This window comes from Eptatretus burgeri, chromosome 17 (assembly GCF_056783735.1).
Source record: "Eptatretus burgeri isolate ZD-2024b chromosome 17, Ebu_testis_v1, whole genome shotgun sequence".
NCBI classification, from domain to species: Eukaryota; Metazoa; Chordata; class Myxini; order Myxiniformes; family Myxinidae; genus Eptatretus; species Eptatretus burgeri.
The window spans coordinates 36241548-36261694 of NC_140977.1; the positions used below are offsets into that span (position 1 = coordinate 36241548).

The following is a 20147-nucleotide window of genomic DNA, read 5'->3' on the forward strand; positions in this document are numbered from 1 at the left end:
TTAGGAGAAAGGCCAAAACATATATGCAGTTTCAAGGAGAAAACTAGAACTGCCACTTTATAACTGCTGGCAGTGATGACCGGGTACCCAGTCCATCCGCCTTTGACACAACTGATACAACATGAGACTTAAATCATAGTCGCAAAGTTTCGCATTTATCGGATAAGCGGTGCCAGAGAAAACATTATTTAATGGTGATACAAACACAGGCCTGCTTCGAGATGGCGCGGAACAGACGAGTTACGAACCGGGCAGCACAAAGCGTTCAATTTCCTTATTACTGGCGAACAGATTCAAATAATTAAATAATTCTGGCTGCCAAACCGCGTGACCGATCAGGTTGAAATTTTAAACTTTTGTTTCACATGTCGGCTAAATTACATATTTGAAGTTTCGTATATATAGCAGCAGCGGTTACAGAGTAAACATTAATTAATATTTATCCTTCAATCCAAGATGGCGGCCAAACCATGTGACTTGTGACATCATAATTTTCACCACATGTGCAAACACGATCGGAGACGATAACTGCAAATTTTCGCTTCGCGAGGTTAAGCAGTTCCAGAGAAAACATTATTTAATATTTTTCTTAAAACCAACATGGCTGCCAAACCCTGGGCCTGATCCCGTTGAAATTTCAAACCCTCATTCCGCATGACTGTTCCACCATAAAGGTGATGTTTCACATTTATTGATGCAGTAGTTCCAGAGTAAACATTAATTAATATTTTTCCTTCAATCCACTATGGCTGCCAAACGTTGTGTCGTACCTCAAAAGGGGGTGAGAACTTTTTATTCGTCATGGAGAGGCGGTCATAGTGGTGGAGTTTCACCTGGATCTGTTCAGTCGTTTCAGAGAAAAAGACGTTTAAAGATATTATTTTTCAATCCAAGATGGCTGACGAACCATGTGACCTATGACATCACAAATTTATATTCTGCTTCCAACTGGGTATTGGAACACGTTTGTGAAGTTTCGTGTTAATCGGTAAAGGTGCATTTTTCTATCCAAGATGGCCGTCAAACCATGTGACATGTGACATCAGAATTTTTACCACGCGTGCACACACGATGGTAGATGATAATTGCAAACTTTAGATTCATTAGGTTAAGCGGTTCCAGAGAAAACATTATTTAATATTTTCTTAAATCCAACATGGCGGCCAAACCGTGTGACTTATCAATTCGAAATTAACAAACTTATATCGCCTACATGTCCCAAATATAGTTCTGAAATCTCCCCTTCATCTGACCAGCGCTTCTGGAGAAGATGTTTGGAGGTTTTAGGGTTTTTTCAAGATGGCCACCAAACCATGTGACCGATCAAGAAGAAATTAACAAACTTGAGAAAGGACCTCATGGGGAATATATATGTGTGAAGTTTCGTCTTAATCTGTCTTGCCCTTCTGGAGAAGAACATTTTAAAAATTTATTCATTTTCAATCCAAGATGGCTGCCGAACCTTGTGACCTATGATATCATAAATTTAAATTCTGCTTTCCATCGTCGACCCGAACAAGTGTGTGAAGTTTCGTGTAAATCGGATAAGGTCTATTTTTCTATCCAAGATGGCCGCCAAACCATGTGACTTCTGAGGTAAAAAATTTTTTACCATGTATGCAGACTTGAGGGAGGAAGGCACTTGCAAATTTTCGCTTCAATGGCTTATGAAATTCCAGAGAAAACATGAATATTTTTCTTAAATCCAACATGGCGGCCAAACCATGTGACCTATCACTTCGAAATTAACAAACTTGCATCGCATGCATGTCACGAATATAGTTCTGAAATCTCGCCTTCATTGGACAAGCGCTTCTGGAGAAGATGTTTGAAGGTTTTAAGGTTTTTTTCAAGATGGCCGCCAAACCATGTGACCTGTCAACAAGAAATTAACAAACTTGAGAAAGGACCTCTTGGGGAATGTACCTGTAAAGACTCGCCTCAATCTGTCCAGCCCTTCTGGAGAAGAAGATTTTTTTTCAAAAACACTAAAAAACAAGATGGCGGCCGAATTACGTCATCGATGACCTCAAAAAAAAACATTTTTGACGATGAATTTTGGCGTAGATGACGCTCAAAAAATTTCAGATTTTTCCTTTCTGGCGTTCTACTTGACGAATTTTCACCGGTATATCGCTTCACCTATGACGTCACGAAAAATCACACGTGTTCCCCATAGTGAGCTTAGTAAAATGTATCAAACGAAAATTTTTTCCATTGCACGGTTTCCGAGATACAGATGTCCAAAGTTTATCGCTTTTTTCAAGATGGCGACCGCACCACGTGACCAATGACGTCATAATTATAACGTGATTGTGCTATCAAAAAAGATACAAACTATGGTGAAAATTTCCTGTCGATCGGCCTTAGTGTCCCAGAGAAAATGATATTTAAAGCGAAAAAGGGTGCAAAATGCCGGCGGAAAAATAATAATAATGCGTAATAATAATAAACAGAAGAAAAACAATAGGGTACCCTGTACTCACAGGGTACCCTAATAATAATAATAAACAGAAGAAAAACAATAGGGTACCCTGTACTCACAGGGTACCCTAATAACTGAAATAGAAGCAATGTTCAGATAAATTAACAGAAAAGGATGTATTATTTCATAAGGATAAGATAACCAAAACAGATATAGCATTTCAAAGGATAAAATAACCAATACGATTCAGTATTTCAAAAGTGAAAATAACCAATATGGATGCGGTATTTGAAAGGTAAAAACAACCAAAATGGATGTAATAATTCAAAGGAGAAAATAATCAATATGGATTCGGTATTTGAAAGGTGAAGATAACCAAAACGGATGGTGTTTCAAAGGAGAATATTACCAAAATGGATGCAATATTTCATAGAATAAAATAACCAATTTGGATGCAGTACATTATACAATCCTTTGGATCCAATGTGTGCGACATCTCATACTTGATGTCAGCGTATATCGAAGTGTATCTCAGACATTGAAACTGGAGTTGTAAAATTGGATTTTATTGCACATATAAAGGACCATGACAGTCATTTAACATGGTTTAAATATGGTGGTAAAGGTCCTCATTGTTACTCGAACATTATAGTACCATATCAGATTACAAAACTTTTTTTCACGTCTCTGCAAGTAATATGATAGAGATGACATGCATGTGTTGCCAAGATATGACAATGGTTTCTTTTTCATTTCTAACCATGCTCAAATCCACACCGATAAGAATGTACTTCAACACTAAACTAACCTGAACATTTTACAGAAAACCTCGAACTAAAAGCAGACCTGCCTACCTCCTTTTAAAATTCTTGTTTTCATTTTGTGTCAAGTTTCTTTGATGAAAAACACAAGGGTTTCAAAGTTTTGAGTATCAGTGAGAAGTATGAAAACACATACTTAAGAGAGAAAAAAAAATTAAACCTCAAGAACAACCTTCACCCGAAGATGGGAGGACAACTGTTATTTTTCAGACTATGCCATCTGATGTGGAAAATCACAGCACGAGCTGTTGAAAGTAGCCATGACAATAACTTCAATGCGAATATGAAGAATACGAAGATTGCTGCAAATATATGCCAATTTTGCAAGAATTTTTGTGCTGGGTAGTTTTAGGACCTTGTTGGATTGCTTGATGAGTAGAAATCATTTTGCTTTGATGTAATTTTAGAAAACGTTTGTACCACTGGCTCAGAGCTGGGGATGCCTGGTGTTGGCTCAGTGGTTAGGGTGGCGGCTTGGGCTCCTAGGGTCCTGAGTTCAAGCCCCGACGGCTGCTGAATTAATACACCAGGGGGTTGAGTCAGCCTGTCATCCTTCCGAGGTAGGCAAAATGAGTACCAGTTCCAGTGTGTGTACTGGTAGAGGGGCACTGCATCAGCGACACAGTCACGCTTCAAGAAATGATAGCTACTCCGGCAGCGAAGCTACCATACGACCACCACCAGAGCTGGGGATGTGTGGCAAGGATGACGCTACGATAGTAAGTGGCTATCAGACTCATGACATTCAAAGTTAGGACTGGGAGGTAGTCGATGTTGAACAGAATACGCATCCACACGACGAGAGTAAAAACACCCATTCCTGCCAATGAAAGAAGCGCGAATATGCCCAACACCTCACAGAGTCCATAGTTTGTAGTTAGCAACCCCCTGAGATGAGGACATGATGAAACAGATGCTAGTGACAATAACATGAGCTGAGTTCATGCAAAGGATGGATATGGCTTAAAACAGACAAATGAAAAGTATTGACTGTACAATCGTTTTGGTGCACAATATAAACGGATTGACAAACAATTGTAGACCACAGTTCATGTAGAGATAGGCAGGTCTGAAGCAGCAAGGACACTGGGATTTTATGATAGTAATGAAGATTTGCAGCAAAACAAACGACGAATGTCCATTCAAAGAGATGGTTTATCAGTGAAAGTACATGGTACTTGGCCTTGTGTTCACATGTGGAAGTTACAAATGCCACCGAACCTTTCAAAAAGGGCAGACAATCATTTGCTGGTACTCTGCACATATTCCGATATGTGGATTTGTAGCATTCCCCATGCCCTGATCATCTCAATCTCCTTGTTCCATCAATATGTGGTTGGTAAGGCCAATAGTGTCATTCTGTGACTTGAATCCGATGCCAAGATGGAGTGCCATCTTTCTGTAGGAGTGGCCACTTGCAATTGTGCCGACGAATAAACAGAGCCCTTCGAGCACTGATTTTCGAAGGGAAGTGCGAAGAATTTGTTTGTTTGTTTTAATGACATCATTGTTCTCTATTCCAGTCGCTTCAGATATCCAGCAAATAAAACACTGGTGGTCAATGTGTTAAAAAAGGGAAGATAAAGTCATATTATCAAAAAGGATACAAGTTTCTTCAAGAAGTACATAACTTTCTTCAAAATAAAGCCATTTTGGCACTTTTTTAAGCAGTTAATCTGTATGGCATGAATCGTAAAGGGGAGAAAATGATTTAAATTTCAAAACGAAAGTGTACATTAATATCTAATTTATCAATTCGCATAAGTTACAGACCCCAAAAAATAAATCTGAGCTCCATTTTTGTGTCATGTTCAAAACAAAACAGTTACAAATACACATTCATTATACATATACAATTATGGCCAACACTTGAAAATGAACCTGATCATCATGATTGGAGTGTGATATGTTCAAGGTAATAATAAAAATCATAACCATGTTCTGCAGTCATACAATGAATGTATTCTCCAAGTGTGAATGAATCACGTACAGTCCTGTTATGGTAACAGCTGGAAAGCTGCAGTTTCCGAAAGAACCATGCCGTGTGGAAGGCGGTGCTTTAGAGAAACTCTTGACAGAGCGCCGGGTTATCACGACAAGTTGTGAACGTTTCCGTGGGCCATGAACCATTCCTTGACATCAACCACTGTGCATAGAGACGTCCTCTCACATCCATTACAGACTGCAATCAGTTATCTGGGAAATGAGGCCGACTACTGGAACCAGAATGAGACCGATCAGTAGTAAGCAGTACAGGAACACTACAGTAGGTGTATTCCTTTAGATCGAGTAAACGGTGATAATCCCCTCGACACACTTTTCGGTTTCCCCCCCCCCCCCACCCCAACTCTAAGTTGTTACTTGGGATCAAGTTAGATGAAATAAAACGAAAACATTACACAGTATAAGAGCTACCAGAGGTAATAGTAATCATCAGGAAACAGAAGAGCTACCAGAGGTAATAGTCATCATCAGGAAACAGATCCTTGATAAATGCAGTATCGCAAAACTTTTGGTCAGCATACTTTATTTCTTCTCAATTTACAGCAATTATTTTTTCAGGTTTACCGCAACCTCTCCTTTGAGCTGAAAAAAAAAATCCTACCATGATGACAAACAGTTTTTCATGACTTGAGTTTTACAAAACTTCTTTGCAAGCATTTTGTTCACCCCCCTTACGACGCTCCATTGCACGTACAATCCTGCTGTGCATGTGTTTATGCTTTACAAGAGCATTTTTACGACTGAACCCCTTTCCACAGTCTTTACATTCAAAAGGTTTGACATTGGAGTGGCACGCTTGATGAATATTCAAGACGGACTTGCGAGCAAAATATTTGCCACATTCGGCACATGCGTAAGGCCTTTCGCCGGTATGAGACCTGATGTGTTCCACCAAGCCAAATTTCTGGACAAAAGCCTTACCACACTCGATACACGGAAAAGGTCGTTCACCACGGTGTGACCTCTGATGGCACACAAGACCATTTTTTCTATGAAAAGCCATTCCGCATTCTTCACACTTGTAAGGCCGTTCACCTGTATGCAACCTCTGGTGTACTGTCAAAATGGATCTCTCACGAAAGGCCTTACCACATTCCTCGCATTTATGCGGTCTAGCATGTTCTCCAACAACATGGCTTCCAAGGTGATTTCTAAGAGTTGACTTGGTCATGAAACCCTTCCCACATATTTCACATTCGAAAGACCTTTTTCGTTCCATGTGAGTTTCACGATGAGATGTTAAATGCGAGTTGCGTGCAAACGTTTTACCACACTGTGGGCATTTAAAGGGCCTTTCACCAGTATGACACCGAATGTGTTTAAACAGGCTCGATTTTTCATGAAAGGCCTTGCCACATTTTTCACAATCATAAGGCCTTTCACCTGAATGGTACCTTAGGTGCACATCCAAGGTCGCTTCATTTGGAAACGATTTGTCGCATTCTGTGCACTTGTGTGGTCTAGATCGCAGGTCACCTGCATGATATTCGAGGTGCAACTTTAAACTGGATTTACGTGCAAAACCCTTCCCACACTCATGGCATTCAAAGGGCTTTTCACCAGTATGCCCACGTGAATGCTTTGACAGACTCGATTTCTCGTGAAAGGCCCGACCACACTGTTTACACTTATAAGGTCTTTCACCGGTGTGATACCTCAAGTGTACATCCAAACTTGTTTTATTGGGAAATGCCTTACCGCATTCTGTGCACCTGTGGGGCCTTGAACTAAGGTCACCCGTGTGATATTCACGGTGCAACTTGAGGCTGGTTTTATGCAAAAACCCCTTCCCACACTCGTCACACTCAAAGGGCTTTTGGCAAGCGTGACTCCGCATGTGTGTCACTAGATGAGATTCGCAGACAAAAATCTTCCCGCATTCATTGCACTCAAAGGGAGTGTCACCCGGATGACACTTGACGTGTGTTAGCAAGCGAGATTTGTTCTTACAAATCATACCGCATATAGTGCATTCGTATTTGCTGGCCATATCACCATCGCCATACAGCATCATTCCAACTTCCTTCGATTGAATTTCTGAAGGTGGGCAAAGGTGACAGTTTCGGATTTCATCAGCAACCCTCGCTGCGATTGAGATGCTGTTGCTACTTTGTGAACGGTCCAACTGCTCTCTGTGTTCTGTGTGCACAAAAAAGGGAGCATGTGAGCAAATATAAGTGAGATGAATTTTATAATTATTCAGCAGCGATTGTGGAGCCAAGTAATTTGTAATGGCAAGATGTTTATTTGAAGCATTGGAGCAATTTTCAACTTTGTTAATTTACTTCATTTACTTTTGGTATATAATTTTCAAAATGCAGGAGCAAGATTTCATGTAAATATGTCAGTGGTGTGCACCAAAACAATCATACTTTAAGGGAAATTGAATCATTATCTGTGGGAAGAAAGAATAGAAAGGTTTGCTTGGCCAGGCTTACTTGGAAGGAAGAACCTTTTTTTTTTCCTCTCTCTCTCTTTCTCTATTCTGTCCATGCAGGTGTCCCCATGAGAAGTGCCAAACTCGCTATGGAACTTGTTAGGCCAACACCCATCCCTACTAGTGGGGATAAGAACATCAGAGTTCGTAACCACGCTTGTGAATGAGAAATTTATCAACGTGCTCCTATTAATTTGAAACCCAAGGAACACGAATCCAAAGGTGACCCACACAGCTGCCCCCCCCTCCTCACACCCCAAGGATCAGGGGAGGCCAACTAGTGGGTCAACCAAACAGTGGAACAACTGGGGTCAAATGAAAGATTTCTAGAAACCCAGTTATGTTGTTTGTTTTTTAACAAGGAATTTTTATGTGCAGGAGGAGGCCATTTGGCCCATCATGCCTGCACCACACAAATACCAGATTAAATCAATCCGTCGATACCCCCTCCCTTCATGTGCAGCCTTTTGGCTGCTGCACTGGTACTCATTTTGCCGACGTCAGAAGGATGACAGGCTGACTCAACCCGCTGGTGTTAATTCAGTGGCAAACTGGGCTTGAACTCAGGACCCTAGGATCCCAAGCCACCACCCTAACCGCTAAGCCAACACCAGGTTACAATTATTCTGTCTGAATCCATGTTTGGTATCAAAATAAATACTGTGAGAAGGCAAACACTTTCATCCAGTGTTGACTTAAATTTACGTAACCATAACTAGTGTTTACGTACAGTAACCATAACTAGTTTTACTTAAATTTGACCAAATTTTAAGGTCAGAAATTGTAATTGGATCAATTATTGAACATCAAAAACTGAGGCATGTTGGGCATCAAAATGAATGCTTTGATGAGACAAATGATTTTGACACATAACTCAAGGTTTTATTATATTAGTAATTACAGAGCAAAATAAATGGGATATAATTAATCATACCAACAGAAAGCATGAAGAAATAACACTTCCATGCAAGGCAATTTTGTGCAAAGCCTATTTGCCCAAATGTGTATTTCTCCATTTTCAGATAATGGACTGAACCCTGTATGTAATCTGTCAGAGATACTGGGGGAGAAACTTGTCTCCTCTCAAGCAATGATTCCACATATCAGCACGTTTTGACATGCATCCGGATCCGGATCCGGATCCGGATCTTCACCAAAATCGAATAAATTCATCCTCGTCACACACCAAACCTCTCCACCAAGTTTCGTCAAAATACAACATTCATTTGACATCAAGTTGTTCCTCGATCATAAACTGACGTTTGTAGACAGGACGGACAGACAGATAGACAGACAGAAGTGTACCAATTGCTTAACCCCACTTTTCGCGATGCGTGTGTGGGATAAATATCTTGAGGTGACAGAGGTATTTGCATCAGTATATCAAGGCCCCGTCCAGTCTTTAGAGGAAGATGAACTATGGACAATTGAATACTTCCTGCACCACCTCTATAATCCAACAATGGATACTGCAAAAGTTAGCGTCCTGCACATGAACATGTTCAGCTCGGAGAATAAAGATTGGAATTGATTCCACAAACACAAGACGTGCGGCATCTTCATGTTCAACGGGCACTCGACCAGGCATCAACAAGCCATCTGACATTTCTTCAGGATAAAGACCTCTGTTCATCTGGATGGCGTGAAGAAAACGGACGTCTTATCCCAATTTGGACTTCCAAAGGCACATTCTTTGAAGCGTTTCAGCTGAAGATCAAGTTTGCCCGTTAAAGGCTATGCAAAGTTCCATGCAAATGAAAAGAGGAAGGTCTGATGTGTTCCAAACTTTGCATCCATAACATCCTCCAGATTCATGACTCGCCTGAACCTGCTAAGCCCAATCTCCTAATATGTTATACTTCTAGTCTTTCTAATCATGTATAAATGAAATCTTGTGATTTTTCCAATTGTGTACTTCCCTTTTCTCTTTATTTTGCTGTGCAAGGTAATACACCATCTCGTTGTGTCGAAAATAATGTCTCATAAAAACAGTCATTTTGATCACCAACACACCAAGGTTTCTTGATGTTGAATAATTGACCTCATTACCTTTCGACCCTCAAATTTGGTCAAATTTGAGTAAACTCGTCAAAAATTGGACTCAAGTGTTTGCCTTCTCATCCTGTTTATTTTGATACCAAAGATGACAAGGTTTATAACAATTTGAAATATGACCTCCCCTGACCCTTCGGGGGGTCAGCTGTTTTGGGTAACATTTAGATTATTGGTTCTTTGGTTCACATTGATAGGACCACATTGAAGAAGAAGAAAAGAAAAGAAAAAAAAAAACAAAAAAAAAAAACGCTTTTCACTGGCGTGGTAACAAACTCTGAATGATTTAATGGGTCCTCGTCTCCACTATACAGAAACTTTCACACACGTGCACTTCTCGCTAAAATGAAAGAAGAAAAATCACCTTCCATCTCTTGTTTGATGACAGGAGGATCTGGCTCCTCGAAAACATAACTCAGTGCTTCTCGAGCGGAAGAAACGCAGCCATCATACTTGGTATTTAACTCACCTGGAACAGGTGGACTTATTTCATAGCCTGACAGTTTGAAATTAAACACGTTACGATTTGTTTCAAGTTGTAAAGCAATATTAAAACTACAGAACAAACAAGCAGACCAGATCAACCGAAGAACACAAGGCCTCAAAAATAAGGCCTTCAAGCAGGTAAGTAAAAAATATTCTTTGCATACGTAAAGTGCCACCCTTCCTAACTTTGCACTCTCTCTCTCTCCACATATTTGAGTCCTCCACAAAGGATGACATCAGCTCTTCTAATAAATTATTTATTTTCCCATCACATGATGACAAGTTTTACTTTTTTCACCTAACGTTCAATCATACCCTTTTGTGTATCGACTGGACAGGTATGACAGCAGAGGTCAAAGAAAATTTTGCATGCTTAAGATTTTGCAGTTAAACTCAAAGGTCATCGTCAAGGCAAAGTTTAACTTTTCTTTTATATTTTAAGTACCCTTACTATTATAATTCACGGGCCAGTTGGTGTTTGTCTCACTACTCCTCCGAAAGTTCTGGGCCGATTCCATCCAGACTTGCTACAAAGGATCAGAATGACCCAAATTAATGTGTTGGAGTGTTTTTATCTTTGCAGGTGGTCTTGGAGGGGGAAGGTGGGGGGGGGGATGGAAATTCTCTCTGTAAATATGGTATCATGTAGCGCTGTCTCCAGGTGGGAGAGGGTATTACAAGTCCCCACCCTTTACAGTACAGTATTCCTGTCCCCACATTTTCCAGTACAGTGAGGTCTTTTGAATCATCAGTAGTAGGTGTTTTGCTTCTGCACATAACCTGGGTTATCTTTTTGCCTATACACAGCTGTCAGTTGTCTATATACTACCCAAATAAAGGTATGTGTCAGAAGAACGTGTTGCATGCTTGGAACAAGATTGCCCATAGGGCAGGTACTATGCCAGTAAATTCTAAAACTTGAAGATAAATTTCAAATTTACTGTGTTGTGAATCAATGCGATACAATTCCAATAAGTCAGTAGTTTCCAGATCGCCATGTGCCCATATTATCCAAAAAACAAAAACAAAACACAAGTAATTAAATGCTTTAACGTTTGCAAAAACTGGCAGTCTATTCCACGAAATACTTACAATGACATATAGTACAACAAGTACGACTTAAACAGCCCCAATTATGCTCACCTTCTTTGGGGGTCACTACGGGAAAGTTTTGGCACAATTATTTCATGAAACTGCTGGACAGACAGGCCTGACGCTCGACCGGAATCGATTTGGGCAGGAATTTGGAATTTGTCGATGATTCTGGCGACGACTCGCCTACTGTTAGTCAAACACAATTTGCAATCTTCAACGTATATATCAACTAGACGGGTTACCCAGTATAATGCCAATCCGAGCGTCAACACACTTTGCGATGCAATGTCCTGCCTATAAACGACCAATCCGACAGTATATAGTCAGTTGATTATCATACTCGGAACAGACAGCTCAGAGGCAAATGCACAAAATCTGTGCACCATCCTGGCTGACGTTGTGAGGCAACTGTTTTGCAAATATATGTCTTAATATTGTAACATGAAGCCTCAGACAGGAAAAAAGAAGAATATATATATATATATATATATATATATATATATATATATATATATATATATATATATATATATATGTACAGTGGGGAGAACAAGTATTTGATACACTGCCGATTTTGCAGATTTTCCCACTTACAAAGCACGTAGAGGTCTGTAATTTTTTATCATAGGTACACTTCAACTGTGAAAGACGGAATAAAAACAAAAATCCTGAAAATCACATTGTATGATTTTAAAATAATTAATTTGCATTTTATTGCACGAAATAAGTATTTGATACATCAGAAAAACAGAACTTAATATTTGGTACAGAAACATTTGTTTCCAATTACAGAGATCAGACGTTTCCTATAGTTCTTAACCAGGTTTGCACAGACTGCAGCAGGGATTTTGGCCCACTCCTCCATGCAGATCTTCTCCAGATCCTTCAGGTTTCGGGGCTGTCACTGGGCAACACAGACTTTCAGCTCCCTCCAAAGATTTTCTATCGGGTTCAGGTCTGGAGACTGGCTAGGCCACTCCAGGACCTTGAGATGCTTCTTCGGGAGCCACTCCTTAGTTGCCCTGGCTGTGTGTTTCGGGTCGTTGTCATGCTGGAAGACCCAGCCACGCCCCATCTTCAATGCTCTTGTTGAGGGAAGGAGGTTGTTGGCCAAGATCTCGCGATACATGGCCCCATCCATCCTCCCCTCAATAAGGTGCAGTCATCCTGTCCCCTTTGCAGAAAAGCATCCCCAAAGAATGATGTTTTCAACTCCATGCTTCACGGTTGGGATGGTGTTATTGGGGTTGTACTCGTCCTTCTTCTTCCTCCAAACACGGCGAGTGGAGTTGAAACCAAAAAGCTCTATTTTGGTCTCGTCAGACCACATGACCTTCTCCCATTCCTCCTCTGGATCATCCAGATGGTCATTGGCAAACTTCATACGGGCCTGGACATGCGCTGGCTTGAGCAGAGGGACCTTGCGTGCGCTGCAGGATTTTAATCCATGACAGCGTAGTGTGTTACTTATGGTTTTCTTTGATACTGTGGTCCCAGCTCTCTTCAGGTCATTGACCAGGTCCTGCCGTGTAGTTCTGTGCTGATCCCTCACCTTTCTCATGATCATTGAGGCTCCACGGGGTGAGATCTTGCATGGAGCCCCAGAACAAGGGAGATTGACTGTTATCTTGAACTTCTTCCATTTTCTAATAATTGTGCCAACTGTTGTTGCCTTCTCACCAAGCTGCTTGCCTATTGTCCTGTAGCCTATCCCAGCCTTGTGCAAGTCTACAATTTTGTCCCTGATGTCCTTAGACAGCTCTCTGGTCTTGCCCATTGTGGAGAGGTTGGAGTCTGATTGATTGAGTGTGGACAGCTGTCTTTTATGCAGATAACGAGTTCAAACAGGTGCAGTTAATGCAGGTAATGAGTGGAGAATGGGAGGGCTTCTTAAATACAAAACTAACAGGTCTGTGAGAGCCGGAATTCTTCTGGTTGGTCGGTGATCAAATACTTATTTCGTGCAATAAAATGCAAATTAATTATTTAAAAATCATACAATGTGATTTTCAGGATTTTTGTTTTAGATTCCGTCTTTCACAGTTGAAGTGTACCTATGATAAAAATTACAGACCTCTACGTGCTTTGTAAGTGGGAAAACCTGCAAAATCGGCAGTGTATCAAATACTTGTTCTCCCCACTGTATATATATATATATATATATATATATATATATATATATATATATATATATATATATATATATATATATATATATATATATATATATATATATATATATATATATATATATATATATATATATATATATATATATAAATATATATATAATGAAACAAGTTGTTGGTGATTGAGATTTCTTGAAATAAATAAATAACGGTATTTCTTCGGAGTTGTGTTAAAATATCGAAGTAGATCGCAGGCATTAGGTGCACAGGTTCAGTTTTGTAGCCATATCAATGTGTGACGACTCATTTTAAAAGGAGAACGACTAAAAAGTGCAAAGAAAATAAAAATGAAGTACGAAGATAGTTAAGAGTCTTTCCTGATGTCGAGCTCATGCAGTTTACCATGCACCGAGATAAAATGGTGCATGTGTGATCTCCTGCCGTGGTGCATTACCCGTACTGAGTCTTCCACTGTGTTTGCAAATAAATGTTACTCACCGGTTACTGACGGAGAATTTCTGTCTTTCTCCTCCTGCTTGATAGTTGAATGAGCCATCTTTTCAAAGGAGTTTGATGAGTCTTGCGCAGACGAAATAAAGTCTTCGGCTGCAGAATTTGACTCGCCTGCAAATGAAAACATTACCGTGTCTTGCCATGGGTTTTTAAACTCATCCCTGCCAATAGACTCATGACAATTTGCACAAAAAGTATCCTTTCATGGAAAACCCAAAAATTAAATAAAATAAAAAAAACTCCTCCCCAAAAAACACAGGAAATAAATAAATTGAGGACCCAAAGAGAAACAAGCAAGTGATACGTATGTCCTCAGCTATAGTGTCACAGACGGTTCCGTGTAATCAGGGTCCAAAACTTTTGAAATGGCAGAAATGTCACCACATCGAATGCAATCAGAAGTCAAAGAGTTTTGTTAAAAAAAAACAATAACGATGAGAGGGTGTCCTATCTGCTGGCATTCGTGGACGGACGATAAAGATCCCACTGTTTCCTTCATGAAGAGTCGGTGACCTATTGCCGGCACCCTGAGCAGATTACAAATTTCTGCACCAACTTACAGGGGCACTACGTCAGTGGAATAGCCACACCCTAAGTCTATGATGCCATAAACGAAAGTACTGATGAAAGCACATATATATATATATATATATATATATATATATATATATATATATATATATATATATATATATATATATATATATATATATATATATATATATATATATATATATATGGAGCTGTTGAACAGCTCCCAAGATGAGAGCAACCATTTTAATAGGATTACCTTTTCTTAAAAAATTGAATGTAGCATTTAATTGAGGAAGCCAAAGCATTTAAGATGCTCTCAGTAAGCTACCGTTTTTGACTGTTGGTAATCAAAGCAAGTCGGATATATATATATATATATATATATATATATATATATATATATATATATATATATATATATATATATATATATATATATATATATATATATATATATATATATATATATATATCTGTCTGTGTCTCTCTGTCTGTGTCTCTGTCTCTCCCTCTCCCTCTCCCTGTCTCTCCCTGTCTCTCCCTCTCCCTCTCCCTCTCCCTCTCCCTGTCTCTCCCTGTCTCTCCCTGTCTCTCCCTCTCCCTCTCCCTCTCCCTCTCCCTCTCCCTCTCCCTCTCCCTCTCCCTTTGTCGTGCAGCTGAACATCTGGCTTTCTTGTTGGTCCTTGTAACAACATTCTTTGAGGCTTCAGCTCGGAGAAGCCCAATCATAAATCAGCACTGTTTTGGTATAGTTCAAAAGGGAACATCTTGCAGTAGACTGAGACGATAATATATATATATATATATATATATATATATATATATATATATATATATATATATATATATATATATATATATATATATATATATATATATATATATATAGTGTGATAAAGATCTGCCTGACCAATAACAGATCCTCTTGCTTGTGAAAAGATCAATGCTTTGTCAGGCCAGGAGAGAATATTTGCTGGGGTGTTGTTACTTTCAAAAAATACGATATCTTAGAAAGGAAATATAAAGCTGATGGAAGTTGGGGAAATCATGAAAACAGATGAGCAGGAAAAGTATATATAAAGTAAACCAAACTGCTTGCAGGCCAGAGTTTGACTGAGCTGGTATACTGTAGGTATTCTGTACCTTTCTACTCTCGTGTACACTTTTGGTGCGTATTAAAGCTCTTCTCTACGACGATTGGTGTAGTCATTGCTTGATTGCAAACCCTGATCTCGACATTTTGGCGTAGTCGGCAGGATAAAAACAGAGCAAAAGAGGGGAACTTCTTGCTTGGTGAGACAAAAAGAGGACAGCAGCCGGCCGGCTTAAAGATAAGGTAAGAACTGCCTCTTTTTCTCGCACCGGGACATACAGGTTCGCTGCTCTTTGTGATCTGTACTTATCTTAAAAGAACGGGAAAAGAGGGAGCTTTGTGCACATCAAAAAAAAAAGGGGTACCCCGGGGTTTTAAGTGTTCGCAGGGGGGGTTGAAGTTGATGCTTGCAGGCTCATCTAAGAAATCCCTGGAGAACAGTGTCTAAAGGGGAGGTTGCAAGGTACAAACTCTGGGAGGGTAATCTGAGAAATCTCCAAGAGACAAGGTATTTCTGTGGGAGATTGAGGACGTGGAAGGTGTGCAAGGGAGTGTGAGGGTTCGTGGAAAGGTGTGAAAGACACCCAACCCAACCCGAGACCACCCCAGGCAAAACACTGACCAGTCCAAGAATACTCTAGAAATGATCAAGGGAAAGTGGGAAAATAAAGCTGTAATGGAAATTATGGACCTAGGTCATGTGATCAATTAGAATCATGGTATGAATGAATATATAAAAGTACCCATATGCATTCCTAGAATAAGATTCGTTAAGATATGCATATGTGAATAAGCCCGAACCAAACTTGAAGCTTGTAAGATGTGTAAGGAAGAAGCATGACAAATAAATAATGTTGGAAAAACAAAAAAGAAAAGTTGTAAGTGTTAAGATTAAAAGAATAAGTTGAGAAAACACCTTGCCCCACCCGTGTAACTGCAGTGTACGGAGCGGGCAATCAAGAGAGTATACCAGGAAACCCATCTGAGGGTTCCCTTAATCCGTCGAGGTTGTTTCCAAACCTGGAAGGTACGAGGTCGCTGGCCACGACTTTTGCCTTCCCGGTGAGGAGGTGGCCGAAAAACGCAGGCGGAAGGGAAGGTCACAGTGCAGCCAACTCAAAATCGGTAAAATATCCATTAAAAGAACAGGAATTGAGATTAGTTCTGATGTGATAATAATTGGAAATTTAAAGCGAGGTGCTGAAAGAACAGAAGACGAAGCCAGGCTGCTCGTGAAAACGATGTGTGGAAATGTAAGGTGGCAGGGAATGATAACCCACAGAGGGAAGGATGCCCCATTGTGAAGTGGAGGAATGTGTGCGCCTTGCCTGAAGGGTAAAGGTGGGGGTTGTGTTCCTCTTTGAGAGTTTTTTTTTATTTTTTTAACGACTCAAAAACGAGTCAACGTGAAAATTTGTGACAGATGTGCCGAATAGAGCCTTGATTGTGATCTCCAAGTCCAGGAGTCCATACAACACGAATTAAATTGAGAATTATTTAATCACGGTTGGAAATAAATAAAAGGTAATTTAATATAGAGTCAAATAGTTCTGAAATGTGTTTAAATTGATTTATATACGTGAGTAATGTATGGGTCGAACGCATGTACGCAGTTTGTTGTGGATATGGAGATGGGGAGAGACGCGGGACCAAGGTGCGAAGGAAGGAGGGATAGGATAAAAGGTGGGGGCGAGCTGTGTCGAAGTGCACATGCTGTGCCCAGAGGCGTGCTGTGTCTTCACTCGTCGGTGAATGAAACAATGACATCCAAGAACCAGGACAAAAACATTAGGCAAGCTGCAGAAATGCTTTTTGGGGGAAATGACTAGTGGTCTTTGAACACGCGTCCATTGTGGACCTTGTCACGGAGCATTAATCCTCTGCCTGGCGCGATCAAGTTTTTTTTGTACGAAAATGGACAGAGGAGCATGTTTGTTGTCCTTATATGAGCCTCTATCTGTCAGGATAAATTATTTGGATTAAAATTGACCATAAAAGCGGGTTATCGTGCTGAATGTGTTGGTGCCTTGCTGTGATGTGCGGGCTGTGCGTGATTTTTGCTTGCGAGAGTCGGGCTGCGTGAAGTTTGCCTGAATACGGGGAGAGGCTTTGGAAAAGAAATAAATATATATATATATATATATATATATATTTATATATATATATATATTTATATATATATATATATTTTAACCGAGTGAGGCACGGAAAATGATCAACATGGTTGGTTGCATCATTATTGTGAGGAGCTCGGTTTTACAATCAATCGTGGTTGGCATCTGTGGTTGAATGTACGAAGTAAGCTGTGTGTGGAGCCCTCGAAGGAGGGAGGGCTATACGGTGTGGGAGATGGAGCACGAAGGACGAGTGTGGTCAACATCTGGGCCGCATTGAAATCGGCCGTGCCGAGGGTGCTGTGTAAATTTTCGAAGCAGTTCATCCTGGCCTTGTAAGTTTGCAAGTACACATGTGCAAATGGACAAGACCATTGTGTGCTGGACCCTGAGTAAATTCCACAATGTGCCAACCCCCTACAGCCCCTGCACCTCCGAAGAGTCTGGAGGTATGGCTGCCCTTTGAGCTGTGCAGCCTCGGTTCAAATCTCAACGCAGCTCTAAAACTGCCATCCTGGTGTTTCACATGCACTGCGAGATCTGCTAACATCGGTTCGTGAACATTAAAGATCCCACGATGCTTTTTGCGAAGAGTTGGCAAGTTATTGCAGGCACCCTGAACATTAAGCTACAAAACTGCTGCTCGAACGTGCAGGGGCACAGCTGCTGTCAGGATGGGCATGGGTCGGGACTCGAGTCGTCAGTTGTGTGCAGTACGTGGCGACAGATTAGTATCAATTGTCACAAGGACGTGTTCGTGCAAATGATGCAGTGTCCCTCCACCGATACACACATTGGAATAAATAATCTCACCGACCTGGGAGGAATGACAGGCTGAGTCAACCTCAGGAACCAGGGATACTGAGAGTCAGGAGTTGCCAAGAGCCAAAAACAATAGACAGTGTGCTCTGACGGTTTGAAAGAGGAAATGCGAATCGTGCAAGTGAGGTGCGGAGTGTGTGTTGGGATTTACTTTAGGCTCATGTAAAAGATAATTGAGAATTTGGCAGATTTTAAAAACAATTACCATGACATGTTTGAATGAAGAATGAGTTAAAATCGCAACTGTGGCTGTGGACATAATTACTTACACAACTCATCCGGGAACAGAGGAAAATATTTTATTTTATTTTATTTTGGGCAGCACCAAATGCTTTGCAGAAGTGTGGTCCAAATGGATGAATGGATGACATCTGATTAGGCAGTGTTGGTTGACTCACTGCTAGAGTAAAATGTGGTCATCGAAAGATGTCCGATACTGGACATAACTGTCAGGGTATGTAGTGTACACTGAGAATAACATCTTGGAAAGTGATTCTGTGCTAATTGCGGTATGCAATCTAGCCGAGGGTGAAAGCATATTCCTGATATGTGTATACTGTACAGATGGCACAATGTAGGGGAACTGTGGAAATAAGAGGATATTTAATGTCGCAAAGTGTGCTAGTCAAGAATAGTTAAATCGATAGTAATATATTGAGCACATATGAAGAAAAAAACTACAACAACGACATCCTCCCTGGCTACCTTCCACCATCGGCCTTTTCGATGAGCATACGTGCCAAGCGCCTGTGGGGGAGTTCCATTGGCAATCAACGCTACCTAACTACCTGGTGCTTGCAGCAGTATCGAGTTGCAGGTTCGAGTACCATCGAGCCGGATTGTCAAGGATTGCACGAGGCAGGAAGGTCCAAGGAAGCTTCTCACCTCCAGCTCACCTTCCCTCCGAGGGGGGAGTATCAATGAAGACCCAACGGGGTCCCTTTTTTGGGGGGGGGGTGTGTGTGTGTCTGGTGGGGGCCAGTCCTTAAGCAGCACCTGTATGGGTGCTTGTGTATAAATTTCCATTTATTTTATATTCTAATGACTCTGCCCTTATGTGCTCCTTATGGGCTTCATGATGGTGCCCAGGGAGCCACTGGGTTGTCTGGACCGCCTGGAGAAGCGGGAGGCAGTGGAACTGTTGGTGGTTCAGGTCCTATCGGACCTCCGGGCCCGAGTGGTCATGATGGCATGATTGGCCCTCAGGGCAATGCGGGAGACAGGGGTCTGCAAGGGGAGTCTGCAACACCAGGACGCCAAGGGGCGATTGGGATAATTACACCATCAGGATCGTCTGGGTCAGCGGGTGAGCAAATGGTGGGTGCAGGTGAGCACATGCATCTGTGGTGAAGGTAGTGGTGTGAACCCATGGGTCGGTTCGGGCAGGCAGAATTCACATCTTTGTTTACGTTGAGATCTGAATTTGTTGTCTTCTGACGTCAGCATTGGTTGGTATTTTAAAAACGCGTTTTTCATATCATAGCAGCCACCGTACCTGGGAAGGCTCTCTGTGCATTGTATTGTCATAATGGTAGACCGTGGGGCTGTGTACGCTCTCTGATGACGACCAACTTATGAATGGGAAAGAAGGGTGCGGTCGGTGGAACTGACTCTACTGCTCC

The 20147-nt window shown here is 41.0% G+C and overlaps 1 protein-coding gene across 1 annotated transcript in view; it reads right to left on the minus strand.

Moving 5' to 3' along the window:
• Positions 1-2975: 2975 nt before the first annotated feature.
• The window catches only part of LOC147009750 (uncharacterized), an 86246-nt gene continuing 69074 nt past the window's right edge, over positions 2976-20147 (minus strand). The window contains exons 10-12 of the mRNA XM_085861207.1: positions 13948-14073; positions 10104-10208; positions 2976-7389 (exon numbers count right to left, since the gene is read on the minus strand). Of these exons, the coding sequence (XP_085717333.1) occupies positions 5885-7389; positions 10104-10208; positions 13948-14073 (1736 nt within the window). The 3' untranslated portion in view covers positions 2976-5884. The remainder of the gene's footprint in view (positions 7390-10103; positions 10209-13947; positions 14074-20147) is intronic.